The 16212-nt window shown below is 42.3% G+C and overlaps 1 protein-coding gene across 6 annotated transcripts in view; it reads left to right on the forward strand.

Moving 5' to 3' along the window:
• The window catches only part of adck1 (aarF domain containing kinase 1), a 96476-nt gene that overhangs the window by 39277 nt on the left and 40987 nt on the right, over window positions 1-16212 (forward strand). For all 6 annotated transcript variants that reach the window (XM_053682528.1, XM_017476628.3, XM_017476630.3 and 3 more), the window contains 2 exons: window positions 12644-12802; window positions 13879-14037. In XM_053682528.1, the coding sequence (XP_053538503.1) occupies window positions 12644-12802; window positions 13879-14037 (318 nt within the window). The remainder of the gene's footprint in view (window positions 1-12643; window positions 12803-13878; window positions 14038-16212) is intronic.

The raw sequence follows: 16212 nt of genomic DNA on the forward strand, positions 1-16212 counted from the left end.
TGATTGATTCTGTTGTTCCCCCCTCTGAATTGTCACTGTAATGTCGTGTGTCCTTTCTTCACCTTCTCTGAAATGTATAGTAAAAAGAAAAGCACGATTGATTCACCGCAAATGCATAATCAAACAGCACTCCAGGCTGTGTGTGTTCCTAACCAGCATCCTGATGATGCGGAAAATGAAGTCAGGTGACGTGAAAAAGGCCGCCGGAGTCAGAATCTCTTCCCTCTTTTTTTTTTTTTATTTTTTATTTTATTTTTTTTTTTAATTTTTTTTTTTTTTTAATCACAGCTCGCTAAGTGAATGCAGCCTTAAATGCGGCGTGCTTATTTCACACACTGAAAAGAATGTGTTTAATCTTTAAAGTGTGAATCGTTTATTTATTTATTTATTTAATTAATTATTTTTTTTTATACCCACTCTGTGATTACAAGCAGCCCAGCTGTTCCTACTTCCTTATTCATACGGTGAATTTCCGTGACTTGTTTTACAGTTTCTCGTAGCCCGGTTTAGATTATAAACAAACCCGCGTCGTTGTCGCTCAGCTGACACTTCCCCGCTCTGCATGCAGAGGTCGGAATGTTTTCTGCATCCCCTCCGTCGACGTGCCGCTGCTTTTCATTCCTGCTCGCTAATCTGATCCGATGCTCGGCGGGAGAGAGGCGACCGGCACAAGATGCTCCTCTTGAGCTGAGTTAAAAAGCGAATTATTCACTCTGAGGACTGGGATGGTGATCGATTAAGTCCCGCTGGTACCCTGTGTGGAAATGCACGCCATTAATCTGTTTGTTTCAGAAATGCAAAACTGCAGAAACGCACACTCGGTGTCGGAGACTTGATTGCACTCGAGGCTCCATAAATCCACTGCGTTCCTACGAGACGTACCACATCTCATGCCACTTCAATTTCTCGACGTTTTATAGGTCGGAAAGTGTTCGTGGTGGCACGGCAAGGCGACGCCCGTGTCTTTTTAAAATAAAGCGATCAAAGCGAAAAGAATTGCGCATGAAAAGTGATCAGACTTATCGAAAGTTCCGAACGCATGCTGGTAAAATTAGGGTGGTGTTATATAAGGAACGGAATGCACGGGGTTCTGCCGTTACAGGACGATCATCAACAATGATGTCCACGGTTTTCCTATAACACCACGTCCCACGGTGTTTGATTCCTTTTCATACCACAGTACTTTCGTAGACAGTTTTCAAAGTTTGACTTGTTGAAGAATTAAACATTCAGTTCGAACCCTTTGTAGATATTTTTACTGTCGTTAGTCGGTGTTCTCACTTGTTATAGCAGCTATAAAGAGCTGTTCACTCACCAGCATCTCTTGAACTTAAAAACAAACAAACAAACAAACAAACTGTAAACTCCTGTCCTGAAGATTCCGGAAAAACGTAGTTACAGCTTTAGCTAAAATCATCTTGGATAGTTTAAAGAGTCGAAAGTTTGTGCCCTCATCCTTTTTGACATGTTCATCCACCAACCGTACAGATGTAGCGATGCACCAAAACGTTTTACAACAAATATATGATGTCGAGCAGAAGACTGTTTGGGTAGAGTTGTAGCGTCCTGAATCGTAGTTTAAGAAAATATCAGTCATACATTGTAGCTTGTAAAAAAAAAAAACAACCTTTCCTTTATTATTATTATTATTATTATTATTATTATTATTATTATTAATTTTCTGTCCTCTTTCAGACGAAATAATGTAACGGAACTTGTTTCTCCTGCTGTAATTCCTCCCGATCGCCGTGTTTTCTTTCACGTTCACGCGAAACCGCTTTTCGAGTTGGCCAAACCACGAGTAGAACGCTTTGTACCGCGGCGAGGACGAATTCTCGATTCTGATCGGACAGAAGTCGTTGATTGACATTTTTACAGTAACAGCTCATTCGCGAGGACTTGCGCAGCGGACGCGCCACACGAACCGATTAAAAAAAACAAAAACGTGTAATCGTCGACGTGTGAAATTTTCCGGTTTGATTTTCCGGAACGTAAACTCCAGCGTCAGAGGTAAAGCTGTACGTTTTCCGACACAGGAACTTCACATCCTTGGCAACGTGATAAGCTGTGTGTTTTCTTTAAATAAAAAAAAAAATGTCATCAATAACAGGTTTTTCTACGAAAGCGAAGGAACGACTGTAGAAGGCTGTTAGAATGTAAGGGATACCAGGAACATCTTATGACATCTTGTTGTCGTTGTTGTTTATTAAATACAGAATAGTTGACATAGGCAAATTGCCTTGATATATAAGCAGTGCAGCACAGTTACGGTGTTTAGGAAGATGGCCGCCGTACACTGTTGCTAAAACCTTTTATTACCCAAAACAGACAAAATTATTAATGCTATTCGCAATAAAACCAGTTGAATAATAGACGAATACATAATAAATCAAAGTAAATTGAAACATGCTACTATGTTGTTGTTGTTGTTGTTGTTGTTTATTAGATGAATTAAATGTGCTTGTTTAATGTTTAACATCGAGGCAGAAATTCGGCGAGTAAAATCCCTCGGGTTAACGTACACGAACGCGTGTAATGAATAATCTACGTGCAGTGGTTAAGAAAACATCTGTTCACAAAAGGCAAGGACAGGGAAGCGTCGTAGCTCTTGAGCGCACTCATATCTCATAAACCGAAGCTCTTTTAACCCCGACGCTTAATTCATTCATTACGAGTAGGACGCTGAGGCTGACGTTACGTCTGGAAAAAATGAGATCATCGGCCTCTAAAAGGTGTTCAACCAGACAGGCTACAATGACTTCATATGATTTCTGAGGAATTTTTCTCACAACCGATGGAATGTTTGCGGGGGTTTTTTTTTTCTTCCTCGGTCGTACTGGACCTGTTCAAGCTGTTGTGCTTTTATTATGATTGATAAGAGTGACCATTTTGTACTGTTGTATGATAATTTGGCCTTGTATGCTTTCGGATATTGAAGTTCATCTATTGAAATCTCTCGTGTCACTAGGATGCAAAAATTTTGCATATGAAACGATCACATGCGACTACTTCGGGACATTTATTTATACAGCTGTGCTAAATAGACTTTCAGCTTTGATGAACATTTAAGCCCCCCGCCCACCCCCCCACACCCCCCCCCCCCCCAAAACCCCAAAATAAACACTACAGAAAAAAATGTTTAGTTATAACTGTCAGTTCCATAGTTTTCGGTATTTTTCGATATCTATACCATTTTTGCATCCAAAAAATGAAAACAGTTTCTTTGTAGTTTTCCGGAAGAAATTGAACAGGAATGATTAAATATGAAAAACTAAAAAATATAGACACTTCCTTAGACAATTTTCTGAAAGTCGAATTGCTTCTTAGACAAACAAACAAACAAACAAATAAATAAAAAACGTTTTAAAAATTTTTTTATGTTGAGATTCTTCTTTTTCTTTTGTTATAATGATTAAAAAGGGATCTGAACAGTGTTTGACGTGGGCGAAAGTCATTTTCCCCAAGAATTCAGCGATCTCTGTGTGATTGATGGAAAACTATGATTATATACCATGAAAGTCTTGGAGCATTTATTATTATTTTTATTTTTTACTTTTTTTTTTTTTTTTTTCTTTGGTATTTGATTTTAGAAAGAAAAAAAACAACAAGAAGAAGAATTACAAACCCCACGTTTGTCCTGAACTCTGATCCCTCTAGTTACCATGCGGGAGTCCACACGAGAGGCGGAACCCGTGTTCGGATTCTCGAGCATGATTACAGCATGTTTTAATTACAGCTCGGTGACAACGTTAGCCGATTGAACCCCCACCACCGCTATTACACTGTCGCTAGCGGCACGGCTAACGAACGTAGTCCGTTGCTTCTGATTGCACGTTACCTCACACGCCTTTTGTGTCGGGCTAGTTACAGAACTCCTTATTATCCACCAAACAATCCGTTCCCTGGCCACTTTCCGACAACAGCCTCCATCGTCGTCCCTCATGAATGCACGCCGAGATTAGACGCGGATCTTCTGGAAATGTAAACGAGGAGGACGTTCCGAGGTCGAGCGTCGGAACGAGCGCTCTCCTTGAATTAGCATTTCCACCTTGGCTTTCAGCAGACCCCGTTCGCTTCATCGAAGTCAATTCTTGCCAAACGGGGTCTCCAGTTTATACTTCCTGACGTGTGAGGGTGCGAAAGCAAACAGACCTTTTTCAATCCCGAATGCTCCAAATGAAAACATCGGTATTTGGCTACTTTTGTCACCTCGGCATTTATTTTTATTACTTTTTGTAATGACTTTCCGTGAGACCCCTCGCTCTGATGGATGTGCTATCGAACGCCGGGTCTAAGAGCTACTTAGAGCTTCCTATTAAAGCCTCGCCGTTTTTCCGCCGTGGAGCCGAGCTTCCACTTCTCGTGCGCCCGAGAGACGATTCCCTTCGAGATCTCGGCGTTCACTGTCTTCTTCACTCTTTTGCTAAATTATTAGCACTAAAAAGAGTCTGTGTACCGACGCTGTCCTCCGGGAATGATTGAAATACAGATGAGGAAAAAGGAGAAACACGACAAGCGACGCTAACGTAAAACTGGATCAAAGACGTTTCTTTTACATACTATTACTCGTGTTTGACAGGACCTGTACGCTATATTGCGTACTATATTACCTGTGATTAGCAGCTGTACTACTGTCAGATCTACTGAAAATGAATCAACGTCTTCTGACCAATCAGAACCGAGAATTCAGCAGCGCTATGGTGTAAGAAACCTAGCGTTAATACGTAACCTAAGCCAGATTACACTGTATGTATCGTGTGTTTAAAGACAATACACTGGTGGAATCTATCATTAAAAACGTAGACCCGCTTATCAAACTACTTAAGTGCGTGTAAATGTCCGTATTCAAATCTGATCAAATCCGATTTTCTGTTGTCGTCGCAGATCAGATATCAGCTTATTTCTTACGTTGTTTGGAAGGGTATCGATAACGCCTCGAGACAGTCTGCCTCGTCGTCCAGAGTCATGGCTGCAGGGACCGCTAACACGTCATCCTCGGTGCAATTCATAAGAGGATTAGCTGAAAAGATTCAGGCCTGCTGGAGGCAGGGAGAACAGGGCAAGGTTAAGCTACGCACAAATTGCTTTTTAAAGCACCCATCTGTGTTAAGCTGCCAGTGTGGGTTTGTACGATAACACTCACCGTGGCTTTTTGATTGCTGGTGGAAGATTTCAGTGATACTTCTGTGTTTTTTTTTTTCTTCTCCTGGTGATCTCGAGATCTCATGAAGGAACGTTGAAATACATCGAGAACACGACGCACAGTCTGTTTGTTTATAACTGCCGAGTACCGAGTCGGGACGCACTGATACGGTGTTGTTATCAGGTATCAGTCTTGAGCTGTACCGTCCATCCATCCATCTATCCATCCATTTTCTATACCGCTTATCCTTTTCAGGGTCACGGGGAAACCTGGAGCCTATCCCAGGGAGCATCGGGGACAAGGCGGGGTACACCCTGGACAGGGTGCCAGTCCATCGCAGGGCACAATCACATACACACTCACACACCCATTCATACACTACGGACACTTTGGACACGCCGATCAATCTACCATGCATGTGTTTGGACTGGGGGAGGAAACCGGAGTACCCGGAGGAAACCCCCGCAGCACGGGGAGAACACGCAAACTCCGCCCACACAGGGCCACGGTGGGAATCGAACCCCACCCCTGGAGGTGTGAGGAGAACGTACTAACCGCTCAGCCACCGTGCGCCCCCTTGAGCTGTACAGTTTATTTTTATTTTTGTTTTTTTTTGCATGACATAAAGCTAAAAAAGAGAACTTTAATAAAAAGCCTTTGGGGCTTCAAGCCAGTTTGGACCGTTCTTTTCTTCTGAAAATGATAAACATCGGACATAGTAATTAATTTTATGGAGATAAAGGCGGGTGGTGTCACCTTTGGGTGGAATCGGTATTTCTTATAAAGTTATGCCCTTTACTCAGTATAAGCATACAAATATTTTTTTAAAAGGTGCGTATTTTCTTTCAAACGTTACCAGGAAGGTAAACTTAACGTTTCTCCTAAACAAAGAAACGACATCAAGCTCCACAGAGTTACACGTAGTTTTGTCAGGGTGGCACGAATCAGCACGATTCAAAATTCTAACAAGCGTTGGGATTTTAAGAGTGCACGTTGGTAATAATACTGTAACAGTGAAGGAGGACGTGTATGATATACTACAAATCTGGATGAAGATTATGAAGATACGAGTTTTCTAATGAAAACCAAAAATGGGTTTTTTGGGCTCCCTAGGTGATCTTTTACCCCTGAAGTACCTCGTATGACTCAAATATTCCATTGACACGTATTTCGCATGCTTCGGAATCTCTACCGTCAAAGATGCTCCACGATCGTGTCATTAGATGTCACGTAATCCCCGGACTACCACGGACGATTTCTTTCCTGACGGTCTATCACGCGGTTATCAGGCCTACCCCCTTGACAAGTCTTTGTCGTTCGTCCTGGCGTGTAAGTAAACTAGTCCTTATTTCGTTGGTGTTTCTTTTCCCTGGCTGTAGAGTCCATACTCGGACCTGTCCCAGTCAGCATCCCGATTCTTCCCCATTTCACATTAGCCTCATCTCTATTGCGTGCCCTATCAAGCTCCGTGACCAGAGCTCCAGCCCATGGCTCAGAACTTCACGCACTTGTAGAATGCCAAAGATAAAACGTAAACGACTGACACGTTCCCCGGGATGGCTTTCTTTGGCGAGGCTGAGGGCAAATTAACGTTCTCGCGCGTCGTAATCAGGCGCAGTGCGTTATATTTTCACTCGAAGTAGAAATGAACAGCTTGGCAGAGAGCCAGTTTTATGAGAAGTCGTTTGTGGAGCACTCGCGGGAACTTTGTTACAAGATGGCCTTTTATTGATGGTAATTATTGCACAATTAGCTGAATGGGATTAGTGTGAGCTGGACTGTACAGTGTTAAAAGAAAACAAGGAAAAATCAATTCCCCATGCACCAGACTCACTTAAAATGGTTTAAGGTGGCCGTGAAGATGCTTTACCTGCTACTGTGATCCCTGGTCAGAAGGGGGTATTATTCACTCTGAAATCCCTAGATCCCACAGGATTCTCATCTCCGTGTCTGGAATGTCTCCACAACAGACGACAAGTGATTTTTGTCAAGGCCGTGGGTGTTTTCTCCATGGTGTCTGAAGTCCTTTAACAAAAAGTCTTGCGATGGTCTCCTGAATGGCATCGTCACACAGAAGCCGACGCCTCGTTTTACTCACCGCTGTACATCCTGAGATGCTGGCATGAATAATGCAGATGTGCTAACATCTGAGCTTTAACATTTTTGACCCCTGACTATGATGATACAAGTGAAACCTGAAAACTACACCTTCCTGCCTTTTTAGTTAAATCAGATTATGAGCCAGAAGACTCACGTTTACTGTGATATCCTGACCTGACCAGAGACATTTAAATACTCCTCCCCACGTGATAAGGACAGTTTTATCCTTGTGGCAAGAATACTTATATAACATCGTCATTTTGCGCCAAGCTCTGTTCGAATCTTCCCGCAGTCCCGATCCCAGCTGGAATTACTCTTGGTACACCAGCGGTTGGTTCAGAGGTCACACTGTGTAATCAGGTCATCACAGACACCAACAGATTGCTGCTCCTTCAAGTGTGGCTTTAGATAAGCCTAAGCAAAAAAAGCAGGCGGCTCAGGACATCAGATCATTTATAGAGAAGATGGACTGCTTTATTGAGACAGACAAAATGACTCAAGAAAGGAGGGCAAGACGTGAAGATTATACTTGTGTGTGGGCGGGACATGACCTGGACTTGCCTAGCGTACTTCCCTGAAGGCCTCTGAGGAGTAACAGCATCGGTTATTCTGCGAACATGCCGAAGTAACAGCGGCTGCCTTGGTCTCTGTGTCTCTCGGTAGGACGAACATATTGCATATGACACAGAACCGGGCTTCACTAATGACTACAGCTCTCCAGGGATTCCTTCTTAACCTCCCCACTGTCTAATTGCCTCCATTACCCCAGTCCCATGAGGGGAGGGGGCTGCATGTTCAGAACATAGAGACTCCATGCGGGGCTGCATTGCTGCTCCGGAGCTCTCTTTCAACGCTGCGTGTTACTCATTTGTTATAGTAACATATGGTCTGATTTAAGCTTTGTTTGAAATTGATTAGTATTCCGTGCTTGCTGAGAAGCTCAAAGCTTGCGATGAATAATAACACAGAGCAGAGAGGAGCTAATTTTATCCTACAGGTAAGTGATGCAGGAGAGTGAATCTGCTCAGCCTCTGGGTCATTACGCATGAAGTTGCGTAACCGCACGGGGTGAGAGCCTAAATGTGTGCTCTAGGGGTACCTCCCAGCTGGAAGCCATTGGGATCAGACAGCATCTGTCAAAATGTGTGGCTGTTTCTTCGGGGCAGGGCCTTCATAGGCAGGTGGGAACCAGCCACTAAAATTCAGAGCCCATCTGCCTGATTATCCACCATTCTACTTCAGGGTACACCCAACCTGTCCGTAGTGTGTGTGTGTGTGTGTGTGTGTGTGTGTGTGTGTGTGTGTGTGTGTATGTGTGTGTGTGTTATGCTGCAGCGTTCAGCAAGAGTGGGCAGTATGATAATATACCCCTGGGAATACCATCGGTAGTTCAAGAACGATTTTTTTTCATCGAATGATTTAGATTAATTAAAACAACAATTAGAGTGGTCTAAAAGGTACTAAAACATGAAGAAGAAAAAAAAAGATACAAAAGTGTCCGATCTGTCGACCCAGTGGTCAAAAGCGGGCATGGTTTGTATTGTTTTCGCCGTTTTCACATAAAAAAAAAAGTGCGTTAAAATATTTAACACCAATTTAAGTACTTAATAGGAGTACCTTAAATAAGCTTTCACGCACGCATAAGAGAGAACCAGTAGTGCAGTTTAGTCCCTTTTCTATTTCTAAGCTGTTAGTCAACCTCAGAAAGACGACACATCGTGGTCCTCCAGCCAGATGTCTGGACTTTTTCGTACCTGTGCGGACTGGACAGATACCGTCTAGGTATCCCACAACTTTGGTGAGACCTCATCAGTGGAACCAGGCTGAATTTAGCTCCTGCAATGTATGCACCAGGGTAGATACTTTTTTGCACCCCAGGAACTACAGTACTGCGATGAAGCTTGCCATACCGAACACTGTTTATTTGGCATAGCTACCAGTCCAGAATGGCGACGGATAACAGGTTCCTGGTGCGAGACACGTGAATCCAGCCACAGCGTCTTCTTGGTGAGCAGCCGAACATCACAGGACAGGTGACTCTGCTTGGAGAAGAGTGAAAAGCTGTCCTCTTTTGTATACACAACAAACAGAAATGCCATCCTTCCACCTCATGCTTTGGATGTCATGGATGGATATGACCAATGTTGAGACAGCAAGAAGATTTGCCCCTGCTGTATGGGTGGGAACTTTTACGATTTATTTTGTCGTAGAAAGCTTATATCTGCAGTACGGTGGTAATGGGAACCAGGAACCTCTACAGGAACCGTGTAGTCCAGAATCCAGCTACATAAGGCATTTTTCTACTGAGGCTAAGGAGCTGTTTAAGTTTAAGGATGAATTAAGGAGGAATTTTTAAGGCCCTGGTTCTTTTAATATAATCACCAAATATAGGATAGCAAATATTTTGTGGGAAGTTTGAGCACGGTGAGGTTCGTGAAGTGCTCAGAGAAAGCCCGAGCTTCATTCCGTCACTCACTTGAGTTTGTGAGGCTTTGACAGGCGCGTTTTCACAAGTGCATTCCAGCGTAGTATAGTCTGTTTGACAGCTTCTCCATCTGCAGTGAGTTTGGCGAGGCAAGTCCTACGTCTCAATGCCAAACAGTGTTGCTCACCCGGCGATGTGAAGTGAAAACACAGACTGACTAACACCACATCAATCACAGGTGCTGATAAAATCCCACGTGCAAATTTGTGAACGTGTTTCACATAGTCCTCCGATCAGATTCTCAAGGTCGTCAAACCTAAAGTCGATTATAGGGTGCACAATGACTAGGGCGTTGAAACATTTGGCACAAATATCTGGGATTTACATTTTTACCAAAGGTTACGACTATAGGGTTTTTGGTAACTGCATAAAATTGCCACTGACAGGAACTAGTGATATTCAGGACTGTTTTCTGATTGGACAATATACTGTGAGAAAAATATTCTGTTTCTTGGGGATCTTTGTCTCATCAAAAGCAGCGCTTTGGTCCTGTTTCCACCCCTGTCCTGTGGTTGGTCTCTTACTCATTGTGTTCTGCTCTTAATTAGTTTTGTCTGTGTAAAATCGAAAGTCTTACCGCGCGTTAGTGTTGTCCGCTTCCATGCCGTATTCCGTGTTTCCCCGGTTTGGACGGATTGGTTTGGACTACGAATCTCGGATCCGTCCCGTTATTAAATCTTCCAGCTTGTCATTATCATTGAGAAAACGGCCATCGAGACTTTTATGTCTTAAAGGTCATTGCAGCCGATGTGAGGAGGTTAACCAAAGGGCTAATCAGACAAAGGAACGTAGTCAATCCAGGTTACGATGTTTGTGGAGTTTTGCAGGTTCTCCCCCTGGTGCTCCAGATTCCTCCTTGTCTTCTAGTTTCCTCTCACCACCCAACAACATGCCAGTAGGTGGATCGGCTTACTCTAAACGTGTATTAGCGTATGTGCGCTACCTTGCGATGGACCGGTGTCCCATTGAGGTCCTATTCTCGCATCACGCCCAGTATTCCCGTGATACAGGCTTTGTCAACTTTTGTCATTCCCTGTCAGAAGAAGCCCTTGTAATTGTTGTGTTCATGTGTGTGAATGTGTTAGTAGTATTGCAGATGTATCATTTGTTCCCAACGTGGACATTTTCGGTACTAAAGTCATTACCTCCCCCACCCCCCGAGAACGTTCCAATTGAGATTTCTGACTTGTTCATGGAACATCTCATTCCGCAATGTTTGACTGAATTGTCCCCTGACAGTGCCGTGGGCTGTGTTTTCTTGCCCGGTTGGATGTTGGAGTGCTGGATGGCTGAGTTCCTGCTGTTCCCGCTGGGCCACGCTGTCTGTTCAGATGGATGGCCTACAGTCACATGGGCTGTGTTCGAAATGCCCAGAGAAGCGGTGAAGCCAAGCTTTATGATTGATAAGTTTGTCCTCTTTCCTTCACGGACATAAGAGTGGTGGTAGGCCATGACTTTTTAAGATGCTCAGTCTTTTGGAGAAATGCAGTGGATGGAGAAAAAAAAAAAAAAAAAAAAAAAAAAAGGGTGATGCTGAAGTCAGTTCATGATGTTAATCTTTTAACATTTAAATGTGTGAAGGTGACTTTCCAAAACCTATTGCTGTCTTTATTGGTATTAGTTTAGGGGCGAAATCGGTGACCGCTCACCAAGTGGTGAGATAGCAAGCTATCAAGTGGTGAGATTAGCAAGCTAATATGCTAACCAGAGACCTGGATAGAGATGATCAAACGGCATCTTTGGTCATTTTGCATCTTGGAACAAGGGACAGAGTAACTTACTAGAGAAGGTGTAAACACATAGACATTCAAAGATCAAAACTCTGCTAGCATGAGTTGTTTTTTTTAACTTGGTAACTGCTATAATTATGATCTTAGATTTCATCGATAACTAGAAAGCAAATCGAGAGATGTGGTTTTTGATAAAGTAATCCGACTAGAACTTTAGCAAGCTAATATGCTACTTTTCTCTGGTACTTGATCTATTAGCTAATCGCTATAGCTTATATAGACACTGTTTGAGCTTAAATGAGGCTGTGAGGCATTGTTGTTTGGTTCTGTACAGACTTTGTACAGGTCATAATGTGCTTTCATTTATTATTCTTGCTTTTTTTTTTTTTTTTTGTACACTTATTTGACTTTTCCCAGAGGTGCGTTTACCCAGTCGGGGAAAAAGAAACGGTCTAAATAGAGTCACTCAACCTTCATTAAGTGCTGTTCACACGCATTCAAAGGTGGGTTGTGTTTGGTGACCGGCAAAGTGCCTCACTCATTTAGTAAATAACTAAGATTTCAAAATGTTTCATGCGGAGAGAGAATTGCTCGCTCGTTGTATTGACTCGGCTGATACTTAGCAAACGGTGGAGCCTGTTGATGCCCGGAGTGCATTTATTAATGCTTTATTATTTCCCAGAAATGAGGGGAACCTGGTGTCACTTCTGTGTGGTGGTTACGTTACCAGTACCTGTCGTGCTTCGGGGAAATATTTTCACCGTCGGCAGCTGACGTCGTGAATTACGACGTCTTAATATCTTTGTAATGTTCATGCTTCCCGTGTTTTATTAGTATCATTCACAAGTGCGTGCACAGAAGATGAAATCGTTCCCTCTTTTTACGTCTACCTGCGAACTCTGAGCCGGTGGTCACGTGATCATGTTGGTATGTATCTAAATTAGGGTCGTTCCACCTTTGTGTATAAGATACATCGCTAGAACCGGTGTTGACTAGTTTATACACCACGATTGGAATAAAAAAAGGACATGAACACCAATAAAATGCACAATGACGCACTTTCGTCTCATGACCGCAGCCATACATCATTAAACAAGACCTAGGACTTGCAGGTAGTACTTCCTCGTATGTTTTCTCCGATATATCTTATTAAAAAAATCTTTCTACCTATTTCCCGCTGAACAGCTGGACGAGTTGTTTGTGAGCTTTGAGGAGAAGCCACAGGGGGCAGCGTCTCTCGCACAGGTCCACAGGGCCGTCCTGGCTAACGGCACGACGGTGGCGGTCAAAGTGCAGCATCCGAAGGTGAAGGCTCAGAGCTCCAAGGACATCGTGGTGATGGAGGTGAGTGCAGAACGAGAGCGCTGACTAATTCACCCTCTCTGTCACAGTCACAAGCTCACATACACACCTCCTGAAAGCCGGGTCTTATTCACCACACATTAGTATTTAAGTAATGGACCCCATCACTCACCGGTTGCTTTTATTCTTGGGTTGTTCTTGAAAATGGCCGTCCAAGCATGACCACACAATTTCATCCGTCTTACTGACCTCCTGATCACTTCATTTGATTCAGGACCATCTACGTGTAATTAATCGGTTTAGAAATGTAACCAATATGTTGTTTTTTCTTTTTTTTTTACTTTCTATATATTAACCCCGCCCCCGCCCAGGATCCCTAAAACCTCCAGGAGCTATCAGTAATTCTCCGTTCCTATAGTTTTACTGTTGATTATAAATACCTGAATTTGAAAAAAAAAAAACAACAACCCGTCATTGTTTATATTTCTTATCAATTACATTTGAATACTTTCCCTTTAATTTTTGGAATTTTATCTGAACACCTAGCGTAGGTTTTTCATTTTGTATTTCTTTTTTGTCCCCCAACCCCCCCCCCCCCCCCCCCCCAAGAAAGTAACTTTAACGTATGCAGAACAAGAGTGTACTAGTCAGTCCTTGTGCAAAGATGATTAGTTGTGCTATCCATATAAATTACTATGGATTTAGTTGGATATTTGAACTATAATTATAATAAAAGAAGTGAAAACATGCAGAAATACGTGGGAATCTCTGAGATTTAAAAAAAAAAAAAATGTTTTCAGTTGTTTTCGGGTTTTTTTCAGGGATTAGGATCTTTCAGACTTGTACTGCTTTTAATTGCTATATTTTTTTAATCAATAACTTGCATACTTTCATGCAATATTTAAATGAATTAAAAAAAAAAGCAATTAAAAAAATTTTTTAAATTAATTTTAAAGAATTATGTGTAAGAGTATCTCTATAAATTGATTTAATCAGATATGTTTACAATATGATTACTAAATGAAGTTCAAATCTACAGAATCTGCTGAGTCATTTTTTATTCTCACGTTGTGTGTGTGTGTGTGTGTGTGTGTGTGTGTGTGTGTGTGTGTGTGTAGTTCCTCCTGCAGGTGGTTCATTGGATCTTTCCAGACTTTGAGTTCATGTGGCTGGTCGAAGAGGCTAAACGAAACATGCCTCTCGAGCTCGACTTCCTGAACGAGGGACGAAACGCTGAGAAAGTGTCCCACATGCTCAAACACTTCGACTTCCTCAAGGTTTGGACAACACATACGCACCAGTGACTAAATATCTACAGTTTAACTGTAGCATTTAGGATTTTTGACTTGTTGCTACGGCGATACCTGAAAACTACAATTGTCTGCTTTAAGCAAAGAAAAAATAAAATAAAATAAAAATTCAAATCCACTGAACTAGACCTCTATCTTGCGACCTGATTGGTTGGGAGGTTAAAAAAAAAAAATTCTTGATGTCACTCTGTGTCACTTTTCCATTTTTTGGGAAAGTTTAAAAAAAATAAAAAAAAAACGTGCCAAAAAAGTTTTTTAAAAATTAGCTTTTTACACACACACTTATTTATTTATTTATTTATTTATTTATTTATTTATTTATTTATTTAAGAAATTGTAGCTGAAGATCTCATTGCTTATATTTTACGATGCAATAATATCTGTTATTGCATCATAAAATATAACAGCCAATCCGGTTCCAATATGCAAATCACAATCCATATAACACTGTTTATAACGACGCTATTCATGGGGAAAAAATAACAATCTGAATTGCTGATTACTTTTTTTTTTTAAAGAACAAATTTAAGCTTGCTATAATATCTCAATGGAAAAAAGAATTTGCTTTCAAACACGTGTTATTACATCATAAAATATAAGAGCCAATCCGGTTCCAGTATGCAAATACGTTCCATGCCACACTGCATTTAATAGGCTTAGTTGAAGTTCTAATTTGCATTTACAATTCGAACGACAATTTCATCAGGACGATCCAAGTGAACGCCTCACCCCGAGCGAACCCGCGCCACCCCCGCCGTTTCTATCGCCTGTCCTAATTCATTTGTGTGAGCGACTCGTCCAAAATCGACCGTTAAACATCGGAAAGCGTGACGAGTTTTTCTTGTCGTTAACATCTAATTCGACTCGCCAGCTCCGGTCCCGTTTCCTCTCGAGTCGAGTCAGAGCTGTTGGAGGAGTGCCGTGGTTTTTCCATTAAAGCAGCTCGATACACGCGGTCTAAACTACAGCCTCCGTCGATTGGATTGTGGAAAGACGGAGCTCTGACTTTCCAAGACGGTTCTTCGAAGGTCCTGTCCAACAGTCTCATTATTCATTTATAGTTCCAGTACAACTGAATCAAAAAATCAATAGTGTTTTGTTTAATCCACCCCCGTGGACGTGTCCTCTTCCTGACTCATTGCTTTCGCTTACTGTTGCTGTAAGCGGAGATTCTCTGTGTGTGTGTGTGTGTGTGTGTGTGTGTGTGTGTGTGTGTGTTTTCCTTCTCTGAACTCTTTTATTTCTGTTTTTCTGATGTATGACTATGTCACTATAAACTGATCTCTTACTTCAGGCAGCGCTGCGTGAGTTTTATCGGGTCGATGGTAAATATTTTCTCCGCAGTAAATTTGTATTTGGCCGATGGTTTTACGTTCCGTCTGGAGTGAATTAAACCTCAGTGTATTTGAGTTATTTCTCATTGTAAGTGTAAGCCGTTATTTGTGTAAACCCCTATTGTCAAGAGCACTTTATGAGGTAAATAATTCATCATAATAACATCCAAGTGCTCTCCCAGAGGCCTGGTTTATTCCTAATAAACTAACTGAGGTACATTATTGTCTCATCAGATTTTACTCCTGACATCAGAACGTGGACCTCGTTTTTTTTCTGCTTTAATACGCACGTTTATACTCCCGCGTTCTGATTGGTTGATTAAAACACCTAGATTCTGTGGAGCTACAAACCACAGGTCTGTATTAACGCGCCCGTGTTAACGTGTTGTCATTAACGCAGGTTTTCTGTGACGACGTGTAGGTAAGGAGTCTCCAGTGCCGGCACGCACGGTGTGAGGACGGGAACCTGTTTTGCGGACGTCCCGCAGCGTCCGACGTGACCGTCGACCAATAAGTTCAATAAGTCTTTAATAAATCATCCGTGCATGGTTCTGTAGAGAGTTCCCCAACCGGGACAAGCTTGATAAAGCCTCCTTCGCGTATCAGGTGAAACCTTTTTGACGGGAAGTTCCCAGAAATGGAGGCGGTAAAGAAAAACGCCGAGTCACCGTGAGGTGTGTGTGAAAGGAGATGAAGGTCAGATGAAGGTCAGCCTGGTGTCAGCTGGAGTGATGTAAGAGCAGATCAGTGGTGTTAGTGCTGGATGAGAACTTCACAGGCTGCTGATCACACCTCATCACACCGCCGG

The sequence above is a fragment of the Ictalurus punctatus genome, chromosome 9, assembly GCF_001660625.3.
Source record: "Ictalurus punctatus breed USDA103 chromosome 9, Coco_2.0, whole genome shotgun sequence".
In the NCBI taxonomy this organism is placed as follows: Eukaryota; Metazoa; Chordata; class Actinopteri; order Siluriformes; family Ictaluridae; genus Ictalurus; species Ictalurus punctatus.